The sequence below is a fragment of the Centropristis striata genome, chromosome 5, assembly GCF_030273125.1.
Source record: "Centropristis striata isolate RG_2023a ecotype Rhode Island chromosome 5, C.striata_1.0, whole genome shotgun sequence".
NCBI lineage: Eukaryota > Metazoa > Chordata > Actinopteri > Perciformes > Serranidae > Centropristis > Centropristis striata.
Window position 1 is genome coordinate 31912446 of NC_081521.1, and position 15742 is coordinate 31928187.

At 41.4% G+C, this 15742-nt stretch overlaps 1 protein-coding gene across 1 annotated transcript; it reads left to right on the plus strand.

Annotated features, from left to right (window-relative positions):
* Positions 1-332: 332 nt before the first annotated feature.
* Positions 333-15581, plus strand: bgnb (biglycan b). The gene is made up of 8 exons (XM_059334083.1): positions 333-570; positions 7112-7368; positions 10116-10228; positions 10908-11121; positions 11250-11360; positions 12472-12565; positions 13051-13189; positions 13945-15581. The coding sequence occupies exons 2-8, from the start codon at positions 7122-7124 to the stop codon at positions 14140-14142; spliced, it is 1116 nt and encodes a 371-aa protein (XP_059190066.1). The 5' UTR covers positions 333-570; positions 7112-7121; the 3' UTR covers positions 14143-15581.
* The last annotated feature ends 161 nt before the right edge of the window (positions 15582-15742 follow it).

Sequence of the window (15742 nt, forward strand, 5' to 3'; positions counted from 1 at the left end):
TTATCTTCAAAGGCAATTAAACATGGCAATTACAGAGCTCCGGCAGAGAGCTGAAGCACAGTGCATGCTCTCCTTTCTCTTTCTTTTTTATACTTTTACTAATATTGGAAAGCTACTTGTGATACTCACATGGTTTCACTTTATGAATTATACTGAATAATAAAACTCATATTACTGTACTATTATAGCACAGAACTACTGTACTCAGGCCTCTCCCCCTCCTCCTCCTCCTCCTCCTCCTCCTCTCTCCTCCATCCAAAAAGGGGAGAAAGGAGGCTGGCTTGTTAACTTTATGGGCTTGACCCCCCCAGCTTTCAGTCATTTCCTCGGTTTGGACTGAAACAAGCACACACGGTGCCCTGACACGGTTCGCAGTGGCACACAGTGGCGGACGAGCTGCGGCTGGATGTCAGAGGACCACGGGGAAATACTGCAATAATCCCTAAATGTGATGAAAATATAGGACTCTTTTTTTAAGAAAAATAAAATCTCCGGGATAATCTGACGCACAGAGGGAGAAACCTTCAACCTTTTTCTTTTTGGAATTAATATCTTATTTTTATCCACAAGGTAGGGGTGATGGGTTATATATATTTTTTATCATATGTTATATTTAGTTTTGTAATTAGCCAGGGGCATTTTTTTCCTGTTGTAGGCTGATTTTTACTTTTTAATTATTTAGGCTAAAATCACGATAAAAAAATGACAAAGTTAATGTGATAACAGAAACTTAAAAACAATATAATTTAAACTCATAGCTATATAATGTTCGGCTACATTTTGGTTTTGTGTTTTAATATTTTATATTTTTTTATTATTTGCACTTTACTAAGATTTGTGTTGTTAGTCATAATGTTTAAGCCCACATAGTTTGCAGCATGTAACCTATTAAATGTGTATTTTCCCACTTCAGGATTATTGAAGCATATTTAAATTATTATACGTATCATATGGCTACTTCGTGCAACCTGTTGCAGGGCGCATCTCATGCTGTCATTTTCTGATCAGCTGTTACTCCGCCGTCAACACTAGATGGCGCAACGAGTCTCCACTCACTGCTCCCTGAAAGCGTTCATTTGTGGATGAGACAATAATTAAGCTGAACTTTACTTTCCACTCACTTTATCCTCAAATCAACGCGACCTTATTCTTTCATCAGGATTTAAATGCAACACAGGGCATTTATAGGATCTTTTACATCCGATCCCTGCATCATCATTTAGGGAGAATAATTATAGTGAAACGTGCCAATCAAGTCCCCTTCTGGTACACATCTGCGCTACCCTGAAATTCAGCCTCTGTATACACAGATTGAAACGTGTTGAGAGAACTGTGGCCTGAGAAACTTTATTTTATAGCAGCTTGCTGTGCTTTTATTTTGTCACATAATATGTTGACACAAAGTCCTTTATGTAAGGACGTTTTCCCCCTCTGTGGCCCCATTCTGTCTTTTGCTGATGACTTCATGTCCAGCAATGGATAACTACCATGTATGAGCCATTATACCAGTGTATTTAACTGAGTCACCTCACTGTACAAAGACAGAACAAACAGTGTCTGGCTGTGGATTCAATGGTCAGACAGTTAAAATGATGGTCTACATCAGTCTGTTTCCTGACCCTACAGCCTGCCTGCCTATTAGCCGGCTTGTGGGCTGACCACCCTACACCTGCTGGTCTGTCTGTGTGGTAATTCTCACTGCCTGTCTGCCTCGTCATATTCCCCCTGCAGAAAGCTGTGTTCCCTCATGGTTAAATTTTCCCTTTCTTACTCAAGTCAGAGTTAAATCCAAGCTCTGGAAGATTTAGCCTTTGGCATGTTTTGACAATAAATTTTGTTCCATTTTGTTTTTTGAGAAAACCACAATGTTTACAGTCTCTATTCATAGCCCACTTACAACTGGCACAAACTTTGAAATACTTCAGATTCTTTGAATGGGATGCATCTGCCCACATACATGGATCCTCAGGTCAGTTGTCCAATTCTGCCCCCCCTTTTTTTGTTCTTTTGTATTACCCTGATCTCTGTTCTGCTCTGGATAGGCCTTGTCTCAGCAGCTCTGAGCAGCCTGCCACCACATCCAAGCTTTGGCGGCATCAGACAAGCTGCCAAACAGTTCCTTTTTTTAGGGATAGCAGTCACCAAATTACAGCCGCTGGGGCAGTTAACTCCACCCGAACGCTCCTACCGGACCCGCCTAGCACCAACAGTCTGTGTGTCTGAAGAGTACATGGATTTACGGTGTGTGTGTGTGCATGCGTGTGTGTGTGTGTGTGTATGTGTGTGTATGTGTGTGTGTGCGCCTGTCTTCCTGTCTGTGTGTGTCACATGTGTTGAGGGAAGGAGACTTGGCGCAAGGAAGTGAGGGAGTTCAGCCAAATGACCAAATCATTTAGATGGACTTTGATTATGACACTAAAAGACATAAATATATGGTGTGTGTGTGTGTGTGTGTGTGTGTGTGTGTGTTACATTCCCACATGCAAACATTTGTGTGAGTTTTAATTTTGTGTTTTTTCTTGGTGTCACAGTTTATTGCAGCTTGGATCTGGTTCAGAAAAACATAATGGGTTGGAAGAAACAAAACAAAACTCAAATGAATATCCCTTTGAGTGACTCCAGACAAAATTAGATTTTATTCTCTGCAACACAATACTACACCATGTCAACTATTTTGTGCTCAGTCAGCACTGTGATCACTTTGAGCCACACTGTGATGTTAAACGGCGCTGAGTGTTGACGTGGCGGCTGCCAATACACTAGCGTTGTTGCGCCAGCTGGCACTTTTTGAGAGCTCTGTGCCCCACCTTAACTCTTCTCTGCCAAGGCAGTCTAAGTAGCAGAGCTGATGTGCTCCTAAATATGAATGCACAGATAAAATGAGCCAGCATTTTATGTTTGATCGATACTGTAAAGCTTAATGGATTTTGGCATATGTGGCTCATGGTGGTGCCAAGGGGTCAACATTTGCTTCAGATGGATAAGAACAGCAGCTGTGAATAAAATGCCATAGTGATGATTTTGCAGTGAAAACTTTCTTTGTGGAGAAAAGGTGGCAGCGTGGGTGATGTGTATAACTGGGTGGGAGATAATAGTGATTGCCTTTCTCACCACTGCGGTCATGGGAGACCAAACATTGCATCCAGAGATGATTGTTCTTGGCAACACAAAGAGCATATAGCTTAAATATATGTTTGTTTAGTTTGACAAGGGCACAAGGGTTCCTTTTGGGAACTTGAGTCACATCAAAGTAATTGCAGTGGATGCGAGGGCTGACAAGTACCCGGCACTTGATGGATAGTGCTTATAGGAAATGTAAAGCTAATCTCAGCTGTGGGTGTGGGAAACTCAAACAACTGATGCACTTGAAGGGCTGGTTGTTCACCAGATGGTGCTTTCACTGACACAATTTTACTGTCAGTTGGCATTTATCCATCCATCTATCTCATCATCTCTGTTGCTCTTTCTTCTTCCCCAATCTTTTATTCACATTTCGAATCCAAGAGTAAACCACTGGAATTCAAATCTTCATCAAAGTGTCTATCTTCTGTTACCTGTTATGACAGCTTTAATCTTTCAAGGTTCAGACAGTGGTATTATGGGTGTGCGTGAGCTGTCACACCTTTGGCACAGATGGGGAACTTCCTCCTGTTTATTCTCTGCTTTATTGAAAGAATATAGTCATCTCTGTAGACGAGTGAGTTTCAGACAGGACTAGCCAAAGGCTGTATGACTAAAAGTATGCAGGCAACTGAACATTATACCCACATGTGACTGTTGAACATAATTTGTGGGCATTAATTAGCTGCCATGACCTCCTCCCCTTCACAAGATATTTAAACCTGGCTGCAATGATAAGGCCTGACTTGCAGGCACATATGATATCTGTAAATTTAAACTGAAAACCAAACAAAAAATGCCCATTTGAGGGCGTCACGGTGGCTCATTTGTGAAGTGCATACCAATAAGACTGAGTATACTGAGTATCGCAGTGGAACCGGGTTCGCATCCGGCCCAATGTCCTTTTGCTGCATGCTTTCCCTCGGTCTCCTCCTTCCATTCTGTCTGTCACTATCAAAATGCCATTAAATGCCAAAGAAACACCCCTGTACTAGTGTCCACATACTTTTGGCCATATTGTGCAGCAGACAAACTCAGCAAGTGACACAAGAATAGTCCAGGCCATCCATCCATCCATTAAACCACTCTTGGCCTTTGGATGGCAGAGGAGCCGAGGCAATAACAATTAAGATTGAAGCCTTTGGTTTGTTTTCATCTCAGACCGGATGTTTGGCGGCTCGCAGCTTAACTGGAGGCATAGGAGAGGAATTCGTACACCATGGCTGGATAAAAGTGGTTATTACAGCCAAAGAGGCTGCTTGATTGTGGGATGTAGTTCAGTCTTATCGTCATGTTGTGTTTATAGTAGACTTAGACGTCATTCCTGGGTGATGATAAACTATTCTTGTTCCTGTCTCCCTTTTTCTTTCTAATCCATTGTCACCAACAATCTCTAACCACTTCCACATCTTCACAAATTTTCCAACGAATCATTGCACACTCCACAGATTAGAGCAAGGGTGCTACATTTTTAGATTTACAGTATGCCAGTTAATCCTCCCACAGTGTTGCAAAGCACAAGTCGCAGAAATTGTAGGTATATAAATAAGTCTGGTGGTGTCTTCTGTGTTCCAGTTCTTTTGTGTGTTGCGTGTCATTGTGTGATGCTGACTATATATGCCCCGGCTATGTCCTTTTCACTGCATTCTTCTGGCCAAGCCAAGGCCAGTGGTGTTTTTTCTTTTCTGCAAAATGGTATAATTTGGCTGCTATTTTTATTGCAGGGAGCAGACTGCAGGGGCCAGTTATTCATGCTTCCAGCCCAGGTCCACTTCATGCACAGGCTCTTTGTTTTAGAGATTTTAATATTGCCTCAGTAATATGTTTCTTCCTTTGAATGGAGCAAAAACACTCAGCAGTTGCAATTGATTGCATAAGCAACTTTGAAGTGCAATGGTCACAGACTGGAAAGTGATAATTTCTTATGCACTGTCCTATATGGTTCAGGAAAAAAAAAAGTAATGAGTAGTCAGTGTTGAAGTTGAATTGATAAGCATGTGTTGCAAATTCATCACCCACACGCTGTGGTCCATGTACTCTGACCAAACTCATCTCTCTGGAGTGTTTTTGTTAAGGCTCTACTTTTGTAATTTAAAAGATCAGTATCAGTTTTAATAACATTTTTTATGAAGCGTGGAATGAGAAGCATTTCCTCAACATTAGAAAGCCCTTGAAACCCCCTTCATAAGCTTTATTATTGCAGCCTCTCCCTTCAAGTCTTGTGATCAGCCAGTGCTGCTAGAAATGTCCCAGAACATTGGGTGAAGAAGGCAGGGCAGAGATTAAGCAAGTGTTTGAATTGTGTCACATTTAGTAGAATAGGCTTTAGACAAGTAAGTTTGTTTGTTACATCATTACTCCCCCATTTCTCTCCCCCTGCTCATACTTCATCTCTTTGCTCCTGATAATGAAAAAATGAAATCTCCTTTTGCTCCCAAAGAAAACAAGATCATGTTGCGAGTGGATCCTTGAACTTCCCTGGAAAGTCCATTTGCATGCTAACCATTGGCATCAAGACTCCAAGTCTTCTGTAGGATTACGGAGCTGGGGATCAGACAAGAGAATTAACACAACGAGGTTAGAGATTATTGGGTTTTAGGTCACCCCAGGGTCCTAGTGTAGCACTTGGCTTTACTTCATAGGATTAGCCTCAGGTTAAGAGTCATGATTTTCTGCTGTAATTAGCCTCGTAATAATTTGTTTTTCTAGGAATTAGATTTTTGGTTGAGCGGCAGGAGGTGGTTAGGTCAGTGCAGGCAGGATAAAGCAAATAAACAATCAGACACACACACATGCTCACACGTCTGGTGACCTTAATCAGCAGTGTGTGTGTGTGTACAGCTATGACATCATGGAGTCTGTGTTTCATGACATGCGTACACACTCATGCACACATGTGCATGCACACTCATGCACTCGCACTCCCAGTTTCCCCTCTAAATGAATGGTGGCTTTGTTTAACTACTCGGTTGCAGGAATAAAGTTTTCCACCACTGAGGTGATGTCCTCTACACTACCGGATTGGTCGGAGAGAAGTGACTTACTCTCTTGGGAATGGACTCGGTGTGCAGGAAGCAGACAGTGACATTTTGTCAGTGTGGTTTAAGTGACTTTCAATTCCCAGAGTCGATTCCTGGCGAGTTTCCCCAGGGGAATGAGTCCATTTCTCCTCACCAGCCTCCAGCGCCTGGTCTGCCTGTAAGGTGTGGTATAAACACCAGGCCTTTATAATTAAGGATTAGCAGACCATTTCATAATATTTCAGTGTCCATTTATCATGGGCCATTATCCTTACCTATGAATTTCAAGCCCTCATGCACCTGGCTTGGCTGGATTAACCAGGAGTTGGGGAGCCCAGGGACACACACCACCTTCCACTCTCCATGGGATGTTTATGAACTCTGTCACCTCCAAGTTCCCATTAAGTACAACAGCAGACTATACATGGCAGCATCATTATTTGCCCTGAAACCAACCAGTACTTCAGTGCCAGAATAATACTCCCTGCTCCCAGGTTTTCTGTGCATCTGTCAGTATTTGGACATTTGGATTAAACGGTTAGGTCTGGGGCCCTAGGGCAGTCGCCTGCTTCGTCTGTGGGTCATCCAACTATTTCTCATACACCTTTCCTTTTTTATTTGGGGATCATTTTGTGATATCCTAGATATGTTTATGTCTAGGATATCACAAAATGTGTACAGATGTGTACCATGTGATTCCTATCTACTTCTATGCATATAGATGGGATGGACAAAATAAAAAATAAATATGAAATAGTAATGCAATACAGTTCATGATGCCAAAATGATTTTAATCAACAAATCTCTAAATCACTTTCAACAAAAAGAAAACATTATAAACTTCATGGATGTATGATTTATTGTAGGGATGTTGCTGCATTTGTTTAACTTTCTATACCTAGTAAACTGGCTAATATCATTAATGTACAATAGAACTGATGCTGCTCTTCTTCCATCTTGTGTTTCCTCAGGTGTATAAAGATGTTGCCATATTGCTCCCTCCTGCTGCTATGCGTGGCCCGACTGCTCTCCACCTCCTCAGCCCTGCCATTTGAGCAGAGGGGCTTCTGGGATTTCGCCATGGACAGCATGGACAGCATGGACTCGATGATGACGATGATGAAGGACGAGGAAGGCTCGGGCGTAGAGGAGATCCCTCCTCCTGACATACCCATATGCCCCTTCGGCTGCCACTGTCAGCTCAGGGTCGTCCAGTGTTCTGACCTCGGTCAGTGAGAGTGTGTCTGTGATGCTCTGTCATCATTTCTCAAGTTTATGTGTGTGTGTGTGTGTGTGTGTCAAGAGGTTCTGACAGGTATGCAAATGAGTTGAGAGTGAGTGAGCATGTCCCAATTCTTGCATGACTTTCAAAGCTCCAGGGAGTAAAGTCCTTTGGTGTATTATCTGAGAAAGGAATTTCTTCTTCGGGATAATGCCAGTGTATTTTGACAAGGAAAGGCATGCCTTTGAGGGATTTTGTGTTCCAGACTTTGTGTGTAGATACTGGGAGGAGAGGAGGGGAAAAGATGGTTTGAGCAGGAAAGGGGGGAAAGACTGAGGCAAGAGAAGGAAGGAGGAAGAGAAAATGAGAGAGACATAAAGGGATCAAGAGAGGGTAAGAGGAAGGTAAAGAGAAAGACAAAAAAAGGGACACTTAAATCGGGGGAGATGAAAAGTTTATAATCCCCTCGCTGTCTTTAAGGAGCTGTTTCATGTTGTCTTTGGGGTGTAGACAGGATGTTTAATAGAAACCCAAAACAGGAGGGGAGGGTGGAGGGAAGAAGGAGTTGGTTTAAAAGGGGTTTAAAGATGGAAGAAGTTGTGTTTATGTGCCAAGAGAAGGATGTGTCGGTATTGAATATTCACAGTTATGAATTGCAGAGAAATATAAAGCTTGCTGCTGAGAAGTATACAACATACACAACTTCTACCTACATATGTACCTCAAAATATGATTTCCATGATGCTTTTTACAGTCTGTCTGTGACTTAATTTTAGTCATATTTCCATATATGCATAGCTATAATTTCCTGCCCATGGATATTATAAGTGCATGCTATTCTTCCTCCGTCTATTCTTACAGGACCAAATAAAGTGTGTTCAGTCTTATTCACGGATATAAAGATTCCTCACATTATACTGGCTATATAACTCTAATAAGCTGTCTGTGTTTAGACATAATGGTTTTGTCAAATCATCATTTTACAAGCTCTATATATTTACTGTCCCTGGTCTCTCTGCAGCGGGTAAATGTGGAAGCGTATAATTTCCAAGATGTCAAGTGCTTATTTAGAACAGATGTATTTTGGCGGTGGCGTCTGTCTCCCCTCAGCGTGCATCCCAGCATGATGTCGGGTATTTGTGTTGAGGGTCGCTGGGGTTTAAGAGGGTGCTAGTTTTGTCAGCTTGCGGTAAAGGCTTTGAGATTTGCGGTAGATACGGGTGACGTGCTGTGGTTTGGGGGTTAGAGGGTTAAAGGGATTCAGTTAATCAGGGGTGTGTGTGAAAGTTTTTTCAGGTTTGTTTATTGTGTCTGTTAGGCTTGCACTGGCATACAAATTTGAAGGTTTCCAGCTGGCAGGATGCATGTCTAAAGCTGCAGGTGTTGCCTGGAAGATAAATATTTCCTACCACATGAATCCACCTGGTAACATTGTGCACCTTTAGTGTTTTATTGCTCTCACAGCAGCTGTAATAACTTTATTACTCTTGAGAAAATTGGTTTATAATTTAAACTGTAGCTTGATGTTTTAATGTACAACTTTAATTCATTTAGGGAGGGAAAATCTTGCTCAATTTCTTGGATTTACTATAAAGCCTCCTGAGCCACTGCACCAGATCTTTCAGCACTGCGTGGACGTGGTTTGTACAGAATGTCAGAGGGAGCTGCTGAGGGTTTGATCCTGTGTGGTGACATAGAGGGTGTGGCACAGTACAGCCAAAGCCATATATCTAAACTTAACTCTAGATGGACAGCTCTGGGTAGAGTCCTGTGGGACAGATGTGGTTGGTGGCAAACTGGATCCCAGTGGGACAGCTGGCGTCTGCTCTCACCAGCGGGTCTGGTTGCATCATGGTCGACGTCCAGATGAGGTTCGGCCCTTGCCCGGGATTCGCTTACCGTGGCCTGTCTGCTCCACCGACCACATCTGATACACTCGTCCACGTGTCCTCTGTGATGTGGTCTGGTTAATGATCACTGGTTGCTGTGTTTGTGCGTGTCATTTTTCCAGAGAGATCCCTGCAGGTGTATTCCTTAACGCTGTCCGCTTTTCGTAACCCATTCTTAGCCTTTATGAATTTATTGCTATTCACAAGCAAGCCTAACCATAACAGCTCTTGGTGTTTATGCTTGTCACTGTTAACTGCACATTTCTTCATTACTCCTTAGCAGGTGTTTGTGTCACAAAGAAGCCAAAATTAAGACATTTGGCACAGCAGCTTCACCACTCACACATTAACACACACACACACACACACAGCTTGTATTTCTCTGTTTCTATGTGTCATGGTTGTGCACGTCTCCCTTTTTATTTGATGTGTGATTTCGCTGTCGGTATTTAAGTCACATCCTTTGTGACTTCTGTTGAATGGAAACCAGATGGAAAACATCTGGTGTCCCCATCTGGCACGTCTCTAGAAGTGACAAACCAGTAATGTTAGTTATGTGCCGCTTTGACGTCTCTGTGTGACCTCCATGGTTGTGTCTATGTCCACCTCTCATTAAAATAATAGACGAGGAGATCCAAAGTGCTCATTTGAGATTGTGTGGGAGTGTGATTGGGTTCATGTTAGGCCTGATGGAGGTTTTAAAACACACAGTGACTATTTATTTTCCAAACTCTATGTCTGACTAAGATATCCTAAGAGCTTGCCCATTGAAAACAAACTGCTTTTTAAGGTATTGGTTCACCCAATGGAAGCATTTAATGGAGTATGATTCCCCTTCTGTGTTTTTATTGGTCTCCTTTTCAGGTCTGACTGAGGTGCCAAAGAATATTCCTCCAGACACCAAGTTCTTGGACCTGCAGAACAACCGTATCACTGAGCTTAAAGAGAATGACTTCAAAGGCCTTTCTAACTTATATGTAAGTGACACACACACACACACACACACACACACACACACACACACACACACACACACACACACACACACATACATATTTCATTTTGGTCTCATTTATAATGTCCCACTCAGCATTAGATCAGCACCTCTCAAGGATGTGTAAACGACTCCGCTCAGCTTGTATTGGCTTTGCCAGTGTGAAATATCATTATGACTCTCCGTTTCCTTGAGGATTTAAAGGGTCATTTCCTCCCCCCCTCCCCCCCAACACACACACACACACACACACACACACACACACACACACTGAAGTTTCGCTCTGAGAGCTTTAATTGTATTAAGTCTGAGCCTGAAGCCAAATGGGAGTATTCAAGCTCATCGTCGCCTCTCTTAGCAGAAAGGTTTGCTCACTGCTGACCTGCATTCAAGAGTGCCGACCAAGAGCAATATTAAGTCTGGCAGCATAGGAAACTCCGACATGACATTATACAATAACATCTCTATTAAGGTCTGTTTGCCCCCGCCTACATGTGTCTCCATCCTTCAGCTGGCGTAGGTGGAGAGGCAGTCTGCTGCATGATGTACTGTCGCTGGATCTGTTGTAATTCACTCAACACTTTATATTTTTTTGACTGTCTGATTGCTAAAGTAGTTGTTAATATGGCTCTCCGTGGCTACTGTTTTTTGTATTTTCACAGGGTCTGTCTCTGAGGAATAACCAAATTTCCAAAGTCCATCCCAGAACATTTGTGCCTCTGAAGCACATGCAGAAGCTCTACTTCTCCAAGAATCTGCTGACCACTGTCCCCAAGAACTTGCCCGCCTCTCTGGTTGAGATGAGGATCCACGAGAACCGCATCAAGAAGGTGGCAGCTGGAGCCTTCTCAGGACTGGGCAACATGAACTGCATAGGTCAGAAATGCTGATGACTCAACACATTGAGGCTACCCTTTGGTGCTCACCACTGCCCTTGCCACTGTATAGAAGATTAAAGAGATGGTGTTTTATTTCATGCCACAAATATTCCCTTCATCTTGCAGAAATGGGAGCGAACCCCATCCACAACAGCGGTTTTGAGCCTGGAGCCTTCAAGGGACTGAAACTGAATTATCTGCGCATATCAGAGTCCAAACTGACTGGGGTGCCAAAAGGTAACAACTAACATGTGGAGTTAAATGCTAACAAATTTACAGGAATAGTTCAGCATTTTGGGAAATATGCCTATTCACTTATTGATAGCACTCTCCATATGAAGCCAGCAGCTGATTAGCTTAGCACAAAGATTAGAAACAAGTGGACTTAGCTAGCTTGGCTCTGTACAAAGATAAAAAATCTGCCTGCCTGAATGGCTCATTAACTAAATCTCTTTTGGTTAATCTGGACAATGTTATTGTCAGAGGCTGACTGACAACTACATGTTTATTAGTAAGTTGTAGGGGTTCTGGCAGCCCAATATTTTTTTTAACCTTTAGAGAGTCAGGCTAGCTATTTCCCCCTGTATCCAGTCTTTGTGCTAAGCTAATCAGCTGCTAGTTGAAGCTTCATGTGTAGCTGACACAGAAGAAGGGTATCAAGCTTCTCATCTAACTAATGGTGTGTTCACACCAAATGTGAAGCAATTCTTTGCACAGTACAATTACACACAAAATCACTGCACTATTTGCATATTCACATTTTCTGCATTATGAAGCCTGTCAGCATTAAGACTCTACAGTATAGCATAGCCCTGATTGAGCCAAACTCCATTAAGAAAACAAACATTTTAAAAGTTTTTTCCATGTCATCTTGTGGACAGACGTGACAAGGCATCAATTTAGACCTTTTGCAAATTACCATCATTATATAATTATTTTGGCATACTTTTGTTGCATTTATTGCAATTTAATCACAGCAAAAACAGTTTATGTTGGGTTCTTGCCACTGTATTAGTGGCAGTGATCCAGATGCAGTTCCTGGAAAAGGTGATGAAATTCACACAGCTGTGTGCACCTCCAGATGATGTTATATACCCAGAGACAATTGAGGTCTGTTTTCCAACATATCTGGGACTTCCACAACAGCGACATCATAGTGTTTTTTTCAGCCATTGTTGATGACAGAAAGAATTGGCGGCGTTATTTACCTCCCAGACAAGTCTTGAACAAACAGGAATGATCCCACAGTGAAACTCCGACAATAACGCAATGCAAAAATTTGCTGAACACAGCATAAAAAAGCTACTAAGCACTACGAAGCCTTACAGGTATTGTGTCTTTCTTTCAGATCTGCCAGAGAGTCTCCATGAGCTTCATCTGGACCACAACCAGATCCAGGCTGTGGAACTGGAGGACCTGAAACGCTACAAAAACCTGTACAGGTATCTTTCACACTTATACTAATTTCTAAGCACAACAGACTTCTTGCACCCTGGGGATTTACTTGCATACCTCTGAGGAATTATCCTGTGGTAAAAACAAAAAAATAAAAAAAACCTTTTTCAGTCAGCAGTGACCCTCAGAGGTAATATTATGAACTACACTACCACTAAAAAAGTAGCAGAATGGCTCTGCTATTTTATGCTTTTGGGGCTTTCCCACTCAACTGCACTCTTCTTTAGTCCTTTCTTACAGCAGACATGGCTCTGTTACACTCCAGTTTTCTTTTACCTCCTTTCTTCACACATCTAATCTCTTCTGTGATTATTTATTGTTACAGGAGTATTGCCTGGCTTAAAATCCCTTACGCGGAGTGATGCTTATCATCAAATCTTTCTGCAGCTCACATTGGTAAAACAGTTCAACTAAATGTACAGTGCGGTGGTCTGTTCTCTGCCTTTCTCACATTTCTCCTCTTTTCTTCCAGGTTGGGCCTCGGCTACAACCATATCCGTAACATAGAGAACGGCAGCCTGGCCTTCCTCCCCAGACTGAGAGAGCTGCATCTGGAAAACAACCGCCTCACTCGTGTTCCCAAAGGCCTCCCAGATATGAAATACCTACAGGTGAGTTTAGCATTGTAGAACCTGATAAAGTAATAAATTCCCGATAATGTAATAACCCCGATAATGTAATAAAAATCTGCACTTGAGTCCATTGAAAATGTAATAAAACCTGATAATGTAATAACTTCCCGATAATGTAATAAAGTGCATTTTCCAATAATGCAATACACTTTTTACCAATAATGTAATAAAGTATAACACCAAGCACCTTTAGATTTCAAGAAGCTGTTGAATGCATTCGTGTGTCATGGATACCTTGTTTGTGAAAAACGGATGAACGGGTCAAAAGTTAATAAACATTCAACTTTGACCTGTTGGTGGCGCTAGAGCTCTTGAGCTAGTGTTGCCTACACAGTATCACCACTTGAACTCAAGTAATGGGTGGTCTGCTGTTAAATTATAACAATATTGGGGAATTATTACATTATCAGGACTTGCGAAATGAAGGCTAACCTGATAATGTAATAACCTCCCATTAATGTTATACTTTATTACATTATTGGTAAAAAAGTGCATTACATTATTCGGAAATGCACTTTATTACATTATCGGGGAGTTATTACATTATCAGGTTTTATTACATTTTCAATGGACTGAAGTGCAGATTTTTATTACATTATCGGGGTTATTACATTATCGGGAATTTATTACATTATCAGGTTCTACAAGCATGCACACTTATTGTTTGACATCTGAGATCGGATGTTTCACACGATGCTCTACTCACACTTGACTTTGCCACTCTTGCTTTCTAGGTGGTGTACCTCCATTCCAACAGCATCGACCAGGTGGGCATCAATGACTTCTGCCCCCGAGGATTTGGGATGAAGAGGACGTTCTATAACGGCATCAGCTTGTTTGCTAACCCTGTCAACTACTGGGAGGTGCAGCCTGCAACGTTCCGCTGCGTCAGCGACCGGCTGGCCATTCAGTTTGGCAACTACAAAAAGTAAAGACAGGGGGGATACAGAGAGTGAGGGGAAGGTGATGGAGGAGGAGGAGCAGATAATTTAAATAATGAAAAAAACTTGATGATGGAGGTAAGGGAGTTCATATTTGAGATTATTATCTTTATTATTATTGTTTTTAGAGAGAGGATGAGTGATGGATAGGATAAGCAAAAAACTGATGAAATAGAAAGAGAAGTGAAAAATACAATCACATGACTTGAAGGAAATGGAAAGCTTAGCGCCTGTAGTACTTCACCTGAGTTTTTGCATTTTTTGAATTTAAGGTTTTGAGAGATTTGCCATTTGAAATGAATGAAGAATGAGACTGTATGAGAAGAATGTTTTCCCCCAGCCTAAAGTGATGAAAACTTGTGAAGCATTTCATTCCATATTTTTTACACAATAGTGCTTATTGTGGTAGAAGTCTTTTTTAATTGATATTTTGGTTAAGATTACAAGTATAAAATAGAAAAGCAATGCATTAGATTTTTTAAATATACATATATACATAAAAAAGGTGCTCTGTATGACTTTCTGTCTGTGCTGATTTGGAAAATACATCACATTGTCCCTGTTTCACTGGTCTGAAGCCATTTGGCCCTCAATTCTGTGATTGAAATATACTGTATTAATAAACAGATAGTCACAGATTTGGGGCTATTTTCCACCATTTACAGACATAAAAACAACTACACAAAATGTAGAAACCAATATTCAAGTTTACCAGCTCAAAAACATTTTTGTATATATCATGGAAGTTCACTGATTAAACGGGCAATTTTAAAATCCCTTATCAGTGCTTAACATCTTTCCTTATCTATCTGAGATAACGGTACCACCAGCCTGCCTGTGTAAGGAGTCTATTCTGTGCCTTTACTAAATATTATGCTGTCTGTAAGATACTTTAATGCAGTATTCCTTGAGGGGACACTAGTGATAGTGGGGTTTTTGCCCCAGTTAGAGAAAAAAAACACACATCCGCTTTGCTTTGAGACAATAAAGGCAGTGTGTTCACATAGTGTTCATGCTACAAACAATAGTAGTGTTGATGCATTGTTTTGCACAGTTTTTCTATTATGCCTTTTCTGCTTCAGGGTTATTGGGGGGTAAGCCTGTTTACATTGGTAGACCTATGTGGAACTACTTTAGCAATTAGTATTCTGTCCTGTCTCTGCTCTGTATTCTGACAAGCTACTGCTGCATGTGAATAAAGACATTTTAGCCTGCTGCATAAAGCCGGAGAACAACTGATGCCCCTGGGTTGGAAGCTGTGTGAGAAATAAAGAAGAAATATCAAAAGTGGAAAACATTTGATGAATGAATCCAAAAGCCTTAAGCAGGGACATTTTTAAGTCCACACTTCAATCCTTAAATGTAGAAGAAGGAGAGGTCATGATGTTTTAATACTGTGGATGATTTCATTAAAATGTAGCTTGAAGTCATGAATTTGTCTTCAATTTAAATCCATATCTAAATGTCAATATGATATCTTTAAAGGGGAAAAAACAACAACATATTTTCCCCTTACCCATACTGCTTTTTATCAGTCCTGATTGTTTTGGTGTGAGTTGCCGACCGTAGAGTTGTCTGCCTTCTCTCAAAC

Bases quoted from the DNA above. Each gene is read 5' to 3' on its own strand.
- bgnb (XM_059334083.1), top strand. From the start codon at position 7,122: ATGTTGCCATATTGCTCCCTCCTGCTGCTATGCGTGGCCCGACTGCTC. The intron at 11,122-11,249 runs GTCAGAAATGCT...TTCATCTTGCAG, and splicing joins GGGCAACATGAACTGCATAG to AAATGGGAGCGAACCCCATC. The intron at 13,190-13,944 runs GTGAGTTTAGCA...CTTGCTTTCTAG, and splicing joins CAGATATGAAATACCTACAG to GTGGTGTACCTCCATTCCAA.